Source organism: Agelaius tricolor, unplaced genomic scaffold, assembly GCF_023055355.1.
Source record: "Agelaius tricolor isolate 1412-34295 unplaced genomic scaffold, bAgeTri1.0.p SCAF_2, whole genome shotgun sequence".
Classification (NCBI taxonomy): domain Eukaryota; kingdom Metazoa; phylum Chordata; class Aves; order Passeriformes; family Icteridae; genus Agelaius; species Agelaius tricolor.
This window is the reverse complement of record NW_027269262.1, coordinates 64,498,215-64,517,246: the sequence shown is the minus strand read 5'-3', so window position 1 is coordinate 64,517,246 and position 19,032 is coordinate 64,498,215. Positions and strand designations below refer to the sequence as shown.

The following is a 19,032-nucleotide window of genomic DNA, read 5'->3' as shown; positions in this document are numbered from 1 at the left end:
TATGTGATGAGAAAGGGGTGTGAGTAACTTTCTTCTTGTTGCTCTGTTGATTAGTAGAGCTGCTCACAGCAAATATTCACCCATGGAATGTTGTAGCTATCTCCCTACTCCCACCAAGCACTAATTTTATTGTTCCGGCCCCAAGGGTCCACCCCTGCCCTATTGCACTGGAACTTGCACTTTGGTTTCAATCCTGAAAAATGGTTAATGCCAGTGTTGCAAAATCTATATAAAAGCTTCTTTCAATGGCCACCACTTGCAGAAAAAAAATAGGGTTGTACATAAAAGACTCTTAGTCTCCCTCATCAATTTGACCCTGGTCAAAACTTGAAAAAATGAGGTTTATCCATAAGACTTCTGATGCAATTAATGAAAGTTTTGGGTCTAGACTGCCTTTACAGTTTTAGAACCTCAGATTATGGCTGCTTGCAATGTTTAGGTCAGAAAAAAAAACCAAACAAAGACATATATTCAGGGTGGCTATTACATTCTTTCTCTTGAATCAGGACAAAAAAATCAGTGAAAGGTATTCTTACAATGTAAATTAATTTTATTCAAAACAGATTAAAAAAACCAACAAAGCTTGCCTAACTACATGAGGTAGTACATGTAGCAAAAGAGAAGGCAGAATATGGTATTCTGAAATATGAAGAATATGAATAAGTTTACAAGTTGAAGTGAAATAAATTCAACAGCAGAAACAAAATATACCAAAAATAAAGTTTAACAGCTTTTCAGTCTTAAAGCACCAATACACTTTTCATAGAAAGAAACATAGTATCACCACTACATGTTCTTCATATACCATAATATGGTAAAATTAATGTATCAAGCTGTTCACCATAAATGAATTCTTTAAAATTGTGAAGCAACAAATGACATAATTGTCACTGGGCTTCGTACCACTATACTTCCTGGCCTGCAGGAGTATTTGCCAGGTCACAAGGAGCAAGGTGAGCCTTTGTTACCATTTTCTTTGGTTTTTTTTAACATTTACTCCTATATTATTGTTTAGCATATTGATAACATGTACAGCTCAAGGCTGTAAACTTGCAAATTTTTTTGAATGTGTACAATTCTACATTTTCTCTGAACCCAAATTTAGGTAAATTGAAGGAATCACATGGCAAAACTAAAGCATGTGTTTGTGCAGAACTTCAGGCTTATTCCTTAATTTTAGGTTACTGCACTTCTAAATACAAAGATTTTATTAGATCCTTCAAGTTTATATATGTCTGTTTCACACACCCATCCCAAGACAGTGGAATATCTGTGAAGGATTGGGCCATAATGAATTATGGATATTTGAAGGAAAGAGCTTAGCAGCATCCAATAAATATTTTATTAATCTATTTTTAAAATAATAGACATGAATGGCCCAGTCTCTTAAGAATATTTTTTAAAGGAAAGCATGTTAGCATGACCTAGGGCTTCTTCCTATATTTTATAGGAATTTATCCCAATTTATTTCAAAACAGGTATTTGTACTTGTTATGATTAGTGTGAAATTGAGAACAATCTAGCTCTTCATTGATGCTTTCATGGCTAATGCTACTTTAAATCATTAAAACGTTATATATGTATTTATTTTACTTTAAGGCATGATTTATTTTATCAAAATATTGGGATGACTTCTTTTATGTACATTGAAAATAAAAACTCAGGCCTCCCTCTGGTATAGTTTTAAGGTTACTGTTAGTGGCATATATAAAGCACCATATAATAATATATTCAGATGAAGAAAACAAAGAACATTTATGAGCTTTGAATTACTGTATAGGAGTAACTGCTAAGAAAATATAGCAATATTTAACACAGGATTCAAAGTAATGTTATATATCATTATAGATTTTCAAATGAATTTTTCTCCCATGTTTGTTTTTACAGATTTTTCTCATTAAGATTTATATGCAACTTAATTTTTTTGGTGGAAAGCAGTATACATCTTCTGTACAATAATGTTACAGCTTTATACAAATTTCAGGAATCACACAAAATGGCCTGTATTAAACTTTTCCAAGTGCTCTGGTTTCACTTGCCTGTTACATGTTTTACTTGCTAGATTCAAACAACAGCAAATACTCTGAAAGCCTTGCTTCCTGGTGGATTCTGTAAACTGAAACATAAAACCAGTTTTTATGTTATTTTTAAGACCATAACACTCCAATAACAACTTTTTAAAAAATTTCAATTGTTAATTCTAATATCCTGCAGCACTTCTTGTGACAACTCCTCAATTTATCTATCTAGGATTTTTTTAAAACTGCTACAAATAAAAACTACGTAAATTTCAGATTTTTTTCCCGAAACAGCTGAATAGGAACAAAATACAACATAGAAAAATTCAAGTAATCCTTTGTGACAAGGGAGAGTGGTTTAAAGAATTCAAGAAAAATGCTATAAGTGTTTTGGAAATAGAGAAAACATACATCTTATGCTTACTCTTCTAGCAACGGTATTTGGAGAGAACTTGCAGACCTAGGAGATCACTCATTTGTTAATTGCTTATACAATGAATAATAGATTTCAACAAAGACCTAATGTCTAACAAAACTAAAGGGAATGCCTTCTGAATGGATAAGAATCTGCTTCAAAAGAAAAGAAACAAAAATGCCCAATTCCAATGAAACGTTAATAGAATAAGTATCTTTGCCTTAAAAGTTGGACCATGGACCAGCATGTCTTATTTAATGGTCCATTTTTTTTTTCTTCAGCCAGCTCGGCCTGAAGATTGTCTGGGAAGGAAAGGGAAATGGAGGTGGAAGCAAGGAAAGGTACAATGGAAGAGGTTGGCTTCAACAGCATTAGAATTCATCATGTTCTGCTTCACAGAAAACTTGTGACTCTCTTCCAAACTTCTGACCTCCTAAACTTTACCAAGATTATTAATATGTAAATATATGTGTATTTATACATATTTTAAATTTATATTTATTTATAGTATCTAATACATATATTAAAGTATAAGTAATCATCAAATTTGCAACATTCTTCCTGTCTGCCTATATTCAAGAAAATTTATATAGACAGCAAAAGTGTCAGTAAGGAAGAACTCTAAGGGAATTGGATGATCACAAAGTAAAAAAATATGTAAAATAAGTCATCCATTGAGCAAAGAAAATCTGTATTTTGCAAGCTTCCAAAATTGTTGAGAGGTCTGAGAAAAAGGAAGACATTCTCCTACCCACCATTAAAAACAAGACAAAAATACTCATTATTTTCCTACTTCTGAGTTTTCTGCAGAAAATTTTTTGAAGTTTTTTCCCACTTAAATTTCTCAGAAAGACTATAGTCTAGTTAGGTAGCCATCATTTTTAGTCTAAGAAACATTCTTAGCTTTACTGGACGAAAAGAGTGGTACAATATTTTTAAAATAATTTCTCTTTCTTCCTTTGGAACTTGGAGAACCCTTTCAGGGATTAAATTAAATCTACAACACACAGCCAGGTGTTATCATCACACAATGTACAAATACACCCAATACTGAACTTTCACAGCATCTCCATGTCTTTCACAAAAACACTGTTAAAAACAAATTATTTTAAAAAAGAACATCAAAAATATGTTTAAATTATTGTGAATTTTAATGTTTGTGAGTATTAAGTATGATTCAGGATCACTGGTTTGATACCATGTAAATCACTAATGAACAGTTCATCAGGAACCAATGAACCTGCATCATTAATGTCAATTTTTTAAAAATCCTTAAAGGAGTAACTGTAATTTTCTTATCAAATATTGTGTTAGCTGCAACAGAACCAGCAAAGCAAACAAGAGGTTTACTTTATTTCATAAGCAGCTTTTCAGGGTAATGTTGTATGAGCTTAGAGGAGGCAGGCAGCTCCACTAGCTCAGCTTCTCCAAAGTCACTGCAGCTGCTGTTACGCAAGCTCTGTAAATCACCCCTGCTGGCCTGTTGGTTTGGCTTCTAGCACTGCCCCAGCTACAAGCAGACACAATGCCAGGCTGTTGTCCTTATCGAGGCCAAGAGTGAAATGTAACCTTTGCAAATGGGCTCTGTACCTTTCTGAATAGATCCCATTCTGAAAGGAAGCCACATAGACCTTTCTTTTGTCCACTGGCATCACATCAACGTAGCCACCCTGGTTGCGGACCACACCCGCGTGCACTGCCGCCCGGCAGATGCTGGAGATCTGAGGAGGGAAGACACAGATCAGCTTTGCATTCCTCCTTTTACTTCACCATTTTTAGGAAAAAAGACAAATACAGGCATTTAAACCAAGTCTAGGAAACATAAAATAATTATATTTATTGCATGACTAATTTTATTAGTCTTACGATATTTAAATCAGCTTCATTAGGAATTAGGCCATTTTATAGGAACTCAGAAAGAGCTTTCAGATCGCTTTCACCATGATGCAAAAATAATTTATTTCAGGCTATTTCAGTTCAAGGATCAGGAAGATGTTTGAATACTTCAGCCTTTCAAAATGAAAGGATCTATCAGTCAAAGCCTCAAATATTAGTGAAATGATCCATTATTGATGGATCCATTAGTGAAATGATCCTCAAATATTAGTGAAATGATCCAATTAAAGGGAGCATTGCAGTTTTCTATCCAGGCATGGGTAAATATTAAAAGCTAATTAGATGAAGGGTATAATGAGAGCATCAGACAGAAGACAGAGGTCTAAAATGAAAGTTCTCTGTTAACAGCACTTACAGCTGCTTGAAACATCTATTTTCTGGTAACAAATTTCCCTTGTGAACCCATGAGGAATAAATATCCACAGAAGGACTTCTCAGTGACATTCTTGATAACTTTAATTTAAATAATTAATTTAAACTTGCACTACTCTACTACTCTTTCAGCATTTTAATAATTGTCAGAAAAATTAAACTTCTTAGATATTCCAGAAGGTAGGTCCCAATCTTTAAAACATAGCATAGCAAACTGCAGTTCCAGCTTCAGTGTATCTCCACTTAAAAAGGAGGTTTTTTAGTGGGAAAAGTTTTCAATGCAATAGGTTTCTCCACAAACAACCTTTAAAAATTTAGCCAATATAAATAGCTGGTGAAACAGGCCACAAAAAACTGCATTTCTTCCAGTTATAATTGGAATAATTTATATATGTTATCAGAGCCATTTTCAATCTCAATGCTATATAAAATCAGGAATTTAGCAATGATTTTCCTACTTTTATTCTAAGCACAGGACTTCCCAGGTTCACTCATATATAGTTTGTCTTTTAATGTTACAATATTTAAAGCAGTAAAGATCTGAAATAATTTATGCAAATAATCTTTTGCAAAGATGCTTTAGAGTCTTTCTTTCCACACTGCTGGGTGCAGTTTTTGAACATGTCAGAAAGAATGCCATTTATACCCCTCTGTACTTTTCCTCCTCCCAAGGTTGCAAAACGTTTTTTAATACCCTGAACACCAAGAGATGCCTTATTGTTAAGATTATACCACACCTTATTTATCCATACTGTGGAGTAACTAAAGAGTAGACTGATCATGTGCAATTTCAAATACCCAGGGGGAATAATGGCCTCTGCAATACAGGATTACAGTCAGAAGAAATAAAAGATGATATTTACAAGCAATTAACTACACTGAAGAACTAGAAGAAACTATTCATTCTATTCATTCCTAGCACAATAACACAGCAGTAGCTTTGTTTTCAGTTTCCACTGGAGATATAAAAAAAGGCTGGAGGTACAACTGGGGAAAAGAAAAATCAGCTTCTTCACCTCTATAACAGTAACCAAAATGTACCCTCACCCTTTACACCATGACATAGGGGTATACTTTCATAGTTACATTTGAGGATGGCTAGGACGCGGTGGCTGTTCCAATACTATTTGGAAGTTTCTAGTCAAGTAAAAAGGAAAGGAAAAGTCAAGGGATGGAGATTTTGACAGAGCAGGCTGACTGCTTGTTGGAAACAATGTCCAGCAAAGGATGGGGCCATTGTTAGGGCTGGCACCACAACTGGACCAATCAAGTATGGCTGGGCTAATGCACAAAATTTCAAAGGTGAAGGCATGACACTTGAATGGAAAATGTGAAAAAGGAGAGGTCTGAAGACTGGGGTCCATGAAGCCAGCTCAAAGGTTATTTTCAGATGAATAACAAACTGAAATTCTGATGCTACATTCCAGATGAGACTGGAGAACAAATTCACATAGTTTTTGAATAAATGAACATGAATATAAATACATGAGTATAAATGAATATATGTATACATGAGTATAACATGAATAATAATATATACATGAGTATAACATGAATATATATACATGAGTATAAATTCAAAATTATGAACTAGTTTGTAGGAATAGCTACAAATAGATGCATATAATAGTTTTATAAACACATAGAGAATATTTTTTTTTACAAAATATTATCTGTCTTTATCTCTCAAGAACTTCTCATTGTCTTGGAATCAGACAATTAGACATCTAAATGGAATCAGATTCCAGTAGTGATCTCACAGGATTTCCTGTGCTCAGTATTATGTCATGCAGATCATACTTCCTTGAACCACTATGGCAAGCCTCCTGTTGATTTATGCAAAACAGGATTTCATTATGTCTATCACAAATTTCAGCATATTATTTGTGGTTTACATCAGCATCCCTGATTTCTACTTTCTGGAAAACTTCAAAGATTTGGGTTTGTTTCTTTAATTTTGATGAAATTCTAAAGGATGCTTAAGACAGTATTTTAAAGTTAGTATGAACACTTTATACAGCATTATATAGCCGTGCTTTATTACTGTGTTGTGAACACTCCTAAGCTTGTTACTATTTTTAACAGGTCATGGGATCTGAATACCAAGTTAATTATTTTCCTTCTTCAGATACTCAACAAATACCAGTATCTACCACAGTATAGCATTACTTTACAAAGGCATTTAAACCACAAGTGTCTTTAACATACCATCATAGGAATATGGAGCTATTTAATAGCTTTCTACATCATATTCTCTATATTTTACCATAGCAGAGAATTATGAATACTTTTGCAAAAGTTTCAGGGAATATTTCTATATATGGCTACTGAAACAAAAATTTGTATGACCAAAGCCTTCAAATGGTATAAAATTTTACAACTCCTTCAAACTCTTTAGATAAAGGATATTTCCTGTTCTCTAGCCCCTGGAAGAAGTCAGGTAGACACACTGAAAAATTCAAATGAATTCTGCTCTGCAGACACCTACTTATCTACTTTACCACTGTACTCTCTGTACTAAAAACTACTGAAAACATAATCTAGAACAGCACCTTCAGTGTAAATGTCTACGCTGACAGCACCTGAAGTTGATAAGAAGACTCCCATCTCTGGTTTTCCACCTGTATTTATATCCATTTTTTCCTAAAAGCAGTATGGCTGCACACATCTCTATATAATGATGATGAATAATGAGATAGTACACCTAAAATAATTTTAAAGTATACCTATATAAGACTAATTAAAGTCACCTGGGACTTCTCCAGCCAAATAAAATACATATTATGAGACTTCCCCTCTCAAGATTAAACACAAGCCTGTCTTCTTTCTCCTACAATAGTCTCTTCTAACTCACTGGGAAACTTTGTCTGTAGCCCTCAATCACAATCACAGAGCTGAAAGAAAATCATCTTCCACAAACTGGACTTGCATTGAATCTATTTTCACTGCCCCTTTTATGCACGTTAAGGATCCACTTCACAAATCAATTATCTTTCTGAACTGGAAATACCATTCACACCCATTACACCACTTATGGACAAGAGCATTTTCAGGACAAGACACTCAGGTAATCCAATGGACATCAGTTAGTTTCATAATGCTGAGGAGTAAATATTTCACACATTTCAAAGAACTGGAAAGTAGTGAAAATCATCATCTGACTCAGCTGGTTGCCATACTACTCTTTATGACATCCATAGGACAGTCAAATTAGAGTTTACTGCTGAAAATACAAACTGCTTTCTCTGCCACTACATCCTGGCTTCTTCATGGAAACATGACAAAGGAGGGGCATAAATTAGAAATCTCTTTTCAGACTTCCTACCCACCTCAGAACGAAACATGCTGTAGAAAAGACAGGGAAAAAATTTACTAGCAAACAGAATGATAAAAAAAAGTCTGTTAAAATAATATGACAGTGTGAGATACTTTACACAAATATATCAAAACTCTGTCGCAAATACTTAGCTATTCACACAGATAAGAAATATTCAAAATAATGAGACTGTAGACATTTATTTTAAGAGCGATATTTTTTGTATAGTCTGACAGAAGTTATGGTTGCATCAGGATTTAAAGTGCAAGGGTTTAAATGAGTATACACTGGTAATGTTGGACAAATGTTGAGCAATGGGAATTTTGATAAAAAAATCTGAAGTATGGGTTCAGAGCCTAGTGAAGACTACAATGAGTTTCCAAATAACCTTCCATATCGTCAGCATCTGACTGCTGCTACCTTAAATGGGAGCCTCTGAAAAAGATTTTTTGAAAAGAAAGGGGTTTTTTTTGTAAAAAATCATCATATGGAAGAAAACTATATTATCAATATTCTATCTTATAGTTACATTATAATTTTTTTCATAGAATTTTATGTCTCATTTTATAACACAATGTAAATCCCTGTACTTACATCAGAATAAATCCGTGTACCAACTACACGAGCGTAGTGTGGATTTGCATGCATACAGTTGTGAGGACAATACACCCTGAAAGACCAAAAACAAAACCAGAAAGAGTTAGGAAGAGTATCAGAGGATTAATATATCATGTTCAATGACATATTTAAGTATAAATAAGCATAATTAAGTATAAATCAAGTTGATTGTCTATACACATGGGTCAATAATCCTATTTTACATCTGTCAGTTTTCAAGGTTTTGACCATACAACTGAAAGCATTGCTGATGTGTTGAAGTTCATATGAAGTGCTTAAAATCATACTTTAACAAGTCTGGTCTTCTTTCCTTTGGATAAGTAGATGATGTTCTTGTTCAACATAGGTGAGGCAAGTAGAAAAGTCAGTGAGGAGACAGCCTGTTCATTATTCTATAATTCATCTGATTCTAAGTGCCCTATACAAAATGTACAGTCTCAGAAGAGGCAGATCTGACTGAGGACCTGCTTTAATGCTGATGACCTGGTGACACAAGCCAATTTAGCAACTTATAATGAAGCTGAGCATTGGCATATGTGGCTAGAATGAAAAACCTTGGAAAGTAGTGAGACTCCTAGCTGATTCTGGGAGGTCAGAAACCTACTAAAACAAACACTGTCCTTATTAACTCCATTTTGTTAACATTTGAGGAAAATTTTCTCTGTGATTCATGTCTTCTATACCTTCAAAATGAACAGGAAAAACATGTGGGAACCTAAGTATAGTACAAAAGGTGTCAGCATTTTATTTGCTAACTGTGATATGCTACAAGCAAGAACCATCAGCTGACTCTAGGTCTACTCTGAGCTATTTCATTTGAAAAATTGAGCCACCCCACATGGGGCAGCTCTGGACAAGTGTTCTTCTCTAAAATGTTATCCAGGCTCCAATCAATATTTGGGAAGTCAAATCACTTGGGCATGCTAGAGTCTTGCCAGATGGGTAACTAAAACATGCTGATAAGATTCAGGAAAGATATTTTGTTAGAAGGAAGCAAGAAGTTGAAGAAGCCTGTTGAAGGCCTGCTGATTTATGAGCTGGGAGTAAGAGGGAAAAATGAGGTTGTGTAATCAATGCAATCAATGCTGACTACTGCTTGTAATTCCCAAGACTACACTTCCAGAATTAAGAGCATGCACGGAATCTTGAATGAATCATTGCCATTGTGAAGTTCCTTAAGTTGGCACATCAGCATTACAGAATTTTAAACTTTGTACTTATTCTTTAATTTTCCTAAAACCAAAACCTGTTTTTCTGTCAATGAAGCTGGCTTTAGTTTTTAATAATGAAAAGAAAAAGAAAAAGATAGTAGAATGTACCCATCCACTCCTGTGTTCCAGTCCTTAGCTTACTTCTCCACATCTTCCAGCTCGAAGCCAGGAGTCATAGCCAAACACCAAGTAAGTCCATGGACCCAAGTGCTACATGAAGGGATGTTTTCCTAGCAGTTATGGCTTTGTACTTGTTTCCTGTGTTGGCTGTAGGATTGCTATGAAAGTAATCCTGTGGATATCTCCAGCTTAATTTGTGGTAAATCATGCTGCAGTGTATTTACTTTGACTCATCTATGGTTTTAAGAATTGTTACCAAACTCCTTTGTCAAAATATTGCGGTATAAGTGTCTGTTGAAGAGTTAAATCACAGGCTTCAGAGAAATCGCACAGATATTTAAAGCCAACCTGCAGACCAGGCCTTACCTTAACCAGATATATTTAATTTTTTTTTTAAATCCAGTTTCTCCAGAACTCCCAAGCAAATTGGTAACTTCTATGATAATTATCTGAATTTTATCCTTCTATTGTATCTGTTTTACAGGTAAATAAATTGAAATAAAGTGTACTTTGCCCAAGGTGCATATATATAATAATGGAAAATGAAAAATAAAAATGTACTTTTATTCACAGTCTTTAGTGTAAGGATTTCACTAAGATTAGCAACAGGATCTTACTGAGTGAAAGAAAAAGAGATTTTCCTAATGAAAAATCCTGCAAATCATCTTTACCTACCTTGCCTTCTACTGAGACCAAAGACTAAAATATCACTTGAGCATTTTTGACTTCATTTTTACAGCTATTGTTGTCACCTTTCTCAACAACTTAAGATGACCTAAATAATTAGTAAATGGCAGAAAATAGAGCAGCACTTAAAATTAATAACATTTTATGAACTTTACCTTGGACAGTGTGAGGCTGGTTTTTGAAATGGGCACAGTTGCTCCACTGTGGTTTCACAGGTGATAGCCTGAACTGAAGAAAATAAAACACAAACAAGTAAATGTTTACTATTTAGAAAAAACAGAGTAGTACTGAGTTTGTAAGAAATAAATACTAACCTGTTACTTTAGAGACAGTGAAGGAGTTGGCAGATTGGTATTTTCTGAAGAAATATTAGAAATTATCAGTAAATAACATATTTCAGTGATTTCTTTTAGCTAGAATAATTTTTATTAGAAAATATGGAACTAAAGCCAAGAGAATGTCCCCAGACAGTTTTTACTCCATGCATCCCCTTCTCCCCAGTTGGAAACATATTTATTGCAATGACACATCTACTTTGTACTCCCAGTGAATGTGTTTCAGAAACAGGAATGCATGTTAAACTTTCAGGAGTTTCATTTGCAAAGAGAACTTGCGATAGGAACCAATTAAGCAATATATTGGTCCCTCATAATGTAGCATGTGGTTGCTCAGAAGCTTTCATCTACCAAAAGAGCTCATTCACCTTTTGCTAAAGGTTCATTCCTATCAACAACTCCAACACCGAGAAGAGTTTCTCCTCACAGCCTTCCTGAAATGTTTAATTAAATTTTACTCTTGGAACTTGCATCTCCTGTTATCATAAGCATCATTAAAACCTAGTATAACATGCAAGAGTTGTTTTTTTCCCAGTAATTATATGGCACTCAGATGTACCTGCTTCCTCTTGCTATAAAAAGTCAGGTACATAGATTATGTTGTTTCATTACAAATTGATGAATGTTTCTATTTTATTCCCCCCATCTTCTCTTTTCCTTCTCTTTTGACTCCTGGGGTATGCCTCTGATTGTGGTATTTTTCATCTGTAACAAATAAGCTGAGGATGCCTTTGGCACCCATGAAGTTACTTATTAAAAAAAACCCAAACAAAATAATCCCAAAAAAACAACAAACCTAGGAAATTATTCCCTATTCACCTTTAGAGCAAATTGCTCCTGTGGACCTCACTGTTTTGTTTGCCTGCATCAGTTTGTTTACTTGTATGACCCATCAATTGCACATTGCTCATTTATTGGATTAGCTTTCATTGATGTAGCTCATACTTCTGTTGCCCTAGCACTGTCAAACACTGATGTAGGAATACGATTCTATTATTTACTAGCTTGTTGAGATATTCAGAACAGGACCCTATCCTAAGAAAATCCAGCAGCTGAAAAAATATTGGTATTAGCTATCCTGATAAGAAATCAAAGGAGCTGAAGACTAGGACACTTGCTGTATGCTGCCCTGACACTGACTTTTCTGTATTCTCTATTCTGTTTTGCAATACACAGTAGAGGCGAGATCCACTTTATTTCATCTATTCTGGAATATAATAAATAGCAGTTTATGTAAGGCTCCATCTACAGACACTGGTGAGAGTCAGGTAGCTGCAAGGCATCCCCTGCCTTATTGATGGGCCTTTTGAAGGTTTGAAACTTTGACAAATAATCTTTATTTATCCCACAGCCAAAATAACTTCCCCTGAGTTCCAATTCTCAGAGGATAGGTGCTAAATGCACTCTGTAGCCTGGACAATCATACAGGTTTTTCTCATATAGCATAGAAAGTCAGAGATTTCAACTGATGGGAAATCAATTGGTTCCAGTTTAAAGAGTTTTTAACAGCTTATCTACTCCTACATTTGTAAGCAAGCTGGCTCCTTATATGTTAGTATTGATATAATCTAGATCTATTTCTCTCTTTGTATCAAAGCAAGTAAAAAAATAGAAATGTTTGTCGTATCTTCATTTTTAGGCAGGTAAATCAAACAGAGTCCAGTCATCAGATGTCCCAGAGAAACTGATTGATATAAATTCCTTAAGTGCTACCCAGGTAGTCCAAATTATAGGCCATTGAATTTGGTCTACCATGTCAATGCTCCTCTCTGTGCTGGCTTAGACATATCTGTTGAAAAGGGAAATGATGACAGGTGTCACAGCCTGTATCATTTGTTTGCAAAGCACAGGGTGAGAGCACTGCCACTGATTATTACCTATCTCCTTGACTCTTGGGTTTGCATGTGAGCCAAACATATCACTCAGACAAATTCTGTTTTCTTTCAGCTCAATATTACCCCTTTGAGCTACACATGTACCACTATTACACATATACTAAATATAGACAGAAATAAGGACATCAATGTAAAGCTCTGAAGAATACATTATGATATAGTGGAGTATAATTTGCAAACACCAGTAACACCGTAGATTCAAATATATTAATACTGACGTTTTTCTATCATTGGATAATTATATATGAAACAGCCAAGCATTCTCTATTTCTATGTGTTGCTTTTCTGGGTTTTTCTTTAGCATGTCTACAAGCATTTGGAGCTGTTTTCACATACCAGTCTTAGGGAAGGCACCTCAGCAGTGCAGCACACTTCCAAACTAAGTTTCCACAGTATGGAATATTATTCCATCACTGGCCAATGTAGAAATCATACAAAATATTTGTGAAAAATATCATATGTAAACTGTGGAACTGTGATGAAATTACCAAAGCATCCAGGAAGAGATATATTTTCTTCTTTTTCCATATGCACACTACAAGAGGGTTATTTACAAACATGAATGTGTAATATTATTGCTTTGTTAACTGTCATAGATTGCTCTGTCCATGTCCAAAACACATAATCTAATCTGCCAGTATGTGCTAGTTTTTGACAATAAATATGTATATATTACCAATTAATTACCTGAATACTCTCAAAATTATTTAATTACAAACACTAACTTACTGCCCAAGTCATTCTGTAAATTATTTAACCTTCTTTCACATTATTATTGTGCCAACTCTCTGTCCACCATTAAACACTGGCTAAAGTTTCAGAATGGATACAATATCTCTATATCCACATGCCTTTTTATAAGATTTTCATATTCTTTATGACAAACAGCATAGTAAAACATTATTTAAAATGTGATGTATTTCATATGAAACAAAAATAAACAGATAAAAACCTTTTCATACATTATAATTTTAAGAAAAAGCTTACCCAATTGACTGAACACCATTTCTGTAAGACTTGATAAAGTAATTTTTCCTCCCTTGCCTAGTCACATCAACCCAACCACCTTCATTGTCCAGGATGCCATAATGTATGGCAGCTTTACAAATACTGGATTGCTGAAAAACAGAGCAGGAAGAGCAGATCCACGTCAGACAAAAAGCAGGTTTTAATTACAATGTGTCATTAAAAACTTGGTAGAGAGTCTTTTATGTTTGACTTAGTCTGTGTAGGTGTTATTTCAAGCAAATAAACCATCATTTTGCCTAACTCAAAAACAAATTCTCATTTACAGTACACTTGTTCACAGTACATGTCATTTCCTATAGTGTTTTCCTGTTCTACAGAATAAACTATATACTCTCTACTAGTATTCAGGTTACACACAAGCAGGTCCATCTTACTGAAACAATTTATACAAGTATACCCACAAATTGCTGTACTCCTCCTTTAGGACCACCTTCACATATTTATATGTCATTATGTGGACACAAAAATTCTACTTCTGTGTATGTACAAGTATGAAGTTCATTTGCACAGTACACACAGAATAGCAGATACAAATTCATGTCATCTGATGCTTTCTTAAACATTTGTTGTAAGCTTTTAGCTTTGGTGAATGCTGACATACTCAAAATCCATTCTTAATACAATTTTAACTAGTATGCCAACAGAAAAGACATTTCATCAAACACTCTACTGGTACAAAATCTAATTTAAAAGTATTTACCATTTCATAATGTACACTCCCAATAACTTTGGCTTTGCTATCCAAACAGCCAGCAGGACATTCATACCTAAGAGAATTAAATACAACTTGGTTTTAAATCCTGGGATTACAAAAAGGGGAAATATTCCAGCTCATGTACAAATATAGCCTTTCAGAAAAATCTCAAAATGACAACTGTAAAATTTACCATACCTATTGCAAGTTGTTCCTTTGCACTGATCTCTTAGCCTTACTTCACATGAAACAATCTGAGCTAAAACAAGCAAAAAACAAGCAAAAAAGCAAATTCACTGTAATGAATTTGATACTAGAAAATTCAATTTTTTTGACCACTTGCAAATCAGGTAAATTCCTTACACATTTGCTGTGTGCTTATCACTTCATTTTTCTCACTGTCGTCTGTGCCTGTGGAGGCTGAAGGTTGATGTGTTCTTGGCCAGCTTTGCACAGTTGCATCCTGGGCTTTGGATCGCTGGCGTTCAATCTCATTGGTTTCCTCTTCTGGTTCATGGGGGGAATAAGGTCTTTCTGAATCCTCTGTTTCAGAAAACAGGCAAAAAAGAAAAAAAAAATCTCTCAGAAGAAAAATAAAATCAGTGTGGAATGTAAACCCTTACCATGTTTTGGTAAAACAGCTTTGTTCTCATAAAATGGTGGACAAAAGGAAGAAAGCAAGGAAAAGTCTCCACTGCTTCATAAGATGGAGAACTCAAATTAGTAGAACATCTCAAGTATGTTTGTGATTGATAGTAAGAAAATATATATACTTTTTTTTTCCCCAGCATGTGCAGCACAATTGAAGTATGAAACTGCTCTTAACACTCCTGTTTTCATATCTTCATGCCATCAGAAAACCAACTGGACAAGGACAATCTCTGTTACACATGGGCAAAGTTTTACCAAGTTCATAGACAGCATGCAATTAAAGCTTATTTCATAGTAACATTCACCTGAAAACCAGGCTCTTCTATTCATACATAGTGAAAATAATTCTGAAACACTCATAACTATATCTACATTTCTTACTTAGAACCATAAGAAAGCTATTTGGGCACACACATGCAGCTTTCATATGGTCCATATGAAATCTCAGAAGTTATTAACAAAATTGCTAAATGAGCTGTTCACAGAGTAGAACAAAAAGAAGTAGCAGCTTCTTTTTGCTGTGTTTCAGTGCTATAAAAGCTATTCCAAAAATTGTAAGTTAATAATCATCCTAGCTGACATTTTCTTTAATTACTAATGTCTTCTAGCTTTGTTCTTGGTTTTTCACACGCACCACATGTCTATGTTACTGAGATATTTTTTCCCTATAAACAAATTACTGCATAGACTTCCAGTGTAATTATAGAAAGGCATATAAAGAGCGCACAATGAGTCTCCATCTTTGTGTACATAAACCCCTGAATCAGCACTTATCAGCAGGAGTTCAGTGCACTCCATTCCCTCTGGTGAAACTCAGCCTCATGTATCACAAGTACATATTCCCATCCAGCATAGTAAAGTAGGGCCTAACTGGTCTTTGGGCACACAATACATTTTATTCCACTATGTTAAAGCACAGTGAGGAAAGAAATCAAAAGGAAAGATACATTTCTATTCCTGTTTATAGTTGTAACAGTGAAATAGTACATACCTCTATAACAAAGGTTTTCTCTACAACCTCCTCCAAAACTAGGGGGACATGCAGAACAGGGGCGGCCAGGCTTATAAGGAGCATGACCCCACCAGTTACCCCTTTACAGAAAAAAATAGCAAAAAATGCCTTAAACAATGAGCATATTAACATGTTAATATTAAACAGCACCTAATATATCAAGAAATAAATAATGAAAATCAGCAGGCACATAGATGATAACATTCTTCTGATACTCCCAAGTTACAAGCAATAGGATGAGAGGAAATGGCCAAAAGTTGCACTAGGGGAGGTTTAGATTGGATATTAGGAAGCATTTTTCACTGAAGGGGTTAGCCAAGCACTGGAACAGGCTGCCCAGGGAAGTGGTAGAGTCACCATCCCTGGAGGTATTTCAAAGGTGTGTAGATGTGGCATTCAATGGTGGTGGACTTGCCAGCATCAGGTTACTTGCTGGAGTCAACGGTCTTAATGGTCTTTCACAATCCAAATGATTCTATGATTCTACACCAAATACACAGGATATAGTTGAAAAGTCCATGAAGAAAAAAAATTAAGAACTGACATAAATCACTGTAGGATCTTTTCAGACTGGCATAGCACCATAAGACTAAATTCTTCCACTTCATGAGAATGGGCTTCACTCTCTCTGAGATGGAATATCCTACAAAATTTGATCTTAACCATGGGCTTCCTTTTACACATTCCTTTAAGTCACAGTGGGGAGATACGTTTATTTTTCAGAAAAATATCACACTATAATAAATGTCTCTGATGCTGTATATGTACTAAAACACAGGCCAGAAAACTGAAGCACCAGAAAGCTCACAAGAGTGTTTGTGCAGCCAAAGGCTGTTTGGGAACAATGCTCTATATTGTAACGGTACAAAAGCCAGAAAATCCAGACTGATTTCCTTGCATATTATTTCCTGGACTATTATAAAGTATCTTGCCCCTTCAAGATATTTTTGGGTGTCAATCTACTTACTTAGGAGAATAATTGCATACAAGATAAACTGCTTTTGGCCAAATCTGCCCCCAGATGTTCATGTTATGACACAAATTAATTGCACAACCGATTCTGCTACTTGTAGCCCAAACAACCTATGGGAAAGAAAAGAGGAAAACCAAAGATGATCAACTTAAAATCAAAACTATCTCCAATATACAAAACTCAAATTACCAAAGTGATGTATTCCCCTCTGTTATAAATGGCTTGAAGTGGCCTAATTACAGGAGTCAAAGGCCATTCAGTTATACTTATCAGAGAGAAAATTTTACCTTGCTGGTAAAGATATGCCTCTAATTTTATACAAATGCTCTAAGTATATATTTGAAAGTGTAGCAAAACATTTACAAAGCATGATCTGAAGATCTGATTCTTGGAATCACAATTAATTGATAATTGTGAGCTGGAAGTTATGGTCCTGTGTGCTGGAGTTCCCAGTACAACCTAAAGACCCAGAGGGGTTTGGATTGGTTGGACTGGCACAACAGATATTTTTCAGCAGTAAAAGGAGGTAAGTAAGGATAAAAACAATAACAAAAATACTCATACACTGATTAGACCCAAGTAATGGGTTTTAAATGAATATACTTCTATGCCATTGCAACCTGAGGTGGCTGTGCTCCTCTATTCATCTTTCATTGCAGATCTCAAAAATAATCAAAATTACAAAGTCTGGAATTTTCAAATGATAAAAATATGACAGGTGTTGAAAATCTATTTATTCAAGGTAAGCCAAATGTGCAGATCCAGCAGGATTTAAGAATTGAAAGAGAGAACTATTGTGAAGAACTAGTACCACAGAAAAGCTGTATTTATGTATTGATCTTGCATGTAATAGTAAATGTAATTACAGGTTTTAGATGCAGTAAATAAGAATATAAAGGTGATTTTATTTTAAAATTAGATACAATTGTAAATTATGCTAGTAAGCAGAAAATAAGTGTTTAAAAATTAATAATTTTTAAGTTTTCCAATTTATATATTAAGTTTTCAAGATATATCAAAAATTAAATGTGGACCATAATGTGATCTGAAGATCATGTATTTCCCGCTCATTGAAAGCATGACTGGTACCCCTCAACAAAAATTCAGGCTAGATACACAGATTTCAGAAATAGGAAGTAAATTATCACTAATTTTAAAATCTTCCTGAAGTTAAAACAAAAAGTTAAAACTTTAGGACTACTGTTTGATCTGAGGAATTCACCTAAGAAAACTTTTTTTTTTAATGATCTGTTTCTTCAACATATTATAGGAAGGTCTATCCAAATTATGCAAAATGCACTGAGCCGTAATACTCAGTTTAACACAGGGGATTGTGTTAAACTGAGTATTACTGCTAAGTTTTCCTCAGTCCTGCTGATATTTATGAGGATGAAATCTAAAGATTTGTATGACAATCTTACTTTGTCATTGACACCCAGGGCTTGTAACTTGGAGTCTAAACAAACCCTTTTTGGGCATTTGTGCTGTGGAATGTACTGCAGGCTTAGTGTGCTCTGTCACACAGCAACCCAGCTGAAGTCTCTGCCACTCTTTTCCATAGGTGATTAAAATCAAGCACTCCTACATACCTGTGTGTAATGTGTACAAACAGGACCAGAGCATCTATATGGACAATATGGATTGCATTCATGAGGATGGGGATATGTGAAATCTCTCACTTCATCATACCATGCTTGGACATGAAATGTTGGAGGTCTGTACCTAGGAAAGCCAGTAGCAGTGTATTAGATCATTCAGAAGTTGTAGCTTCTGCCATTTTTTTCTTTTAT

The 19,032-nt window shown here is 34.8% G+C and overlaps 1 protein-coding gene across 3 annotated transcripts in view; it reads right to left on the bottom strand.

Annotated features, from left to right (window-relative positions):
• Nucleotides 1-529: 529 nt before the first annotated feature.
• Nucleotides 530-19,032, bottom strand: part of CRISPLD1 (cysteine rich secretory protein LCCL domain containing 1) — a 38,400-nt gene continuing 19,897 nt past the window's right edge. For 2 of the 3 annotated variants that reach the window (XM_071421269.1, XM_071421272.1), the window contains 12 exons: nucleotides 18,832-18,964; nucleotides 17,237-17,352; nucleotides 16,249-16,349; nucleotides 14,970-15,149; nucleotides 14,805-14,865; nucleotides 14,613-14,679; nucleotides 13,871-14,001; nucleotides 10,968-11,011; nucleotides 10,809-10,881; nucleotides 8,612-8,687; nucleotides 4,024-4,154; nucleotides 530-2,116 (listed from right to left, as the gene is read on the bottom strand). In XM_071421269.1, coding sequence (XP_071277370.1) covers nucleotides 2,065-2,116; nucleotides 4,024-4,154; nucleotides 8,612-8,687; nucleotides 10,809-10,881; nucleotides 10,968-11,011; nucleotides 13,871-14,001; nucleotides 14,613-14,679; nucleotides 14,805-14,865; nucleotides 14,970-15,149; nucleotides 16,249-16,349; nucleotides 17,237-17,352; nucleotides 18,832-18,964 — 1,165 coding nt within the window. In that variant the 3' untranslated portion in view covers nucleotides 530-2,064. Of the gene's footprint in view, nucleotides 2,117-3,899; nucleotides 4,155-8,611; nucleotides 8,688-10,808; nucleotides 10,882-10,967; nucleotides 11,012-13,870; nucleotides 14,002-14,612; nucleotides 14,680-14,804; nucleotides 14,866-14,969; nucleotides 15,150-16,248; nucleotides 16,350-17,236; nucleotides 17,353-18,831; nucleotides 18,965-19,032 lie in introns of those variants that run through there. The other variant, XM_071421261.1, reaches the window with a different exon arrangement.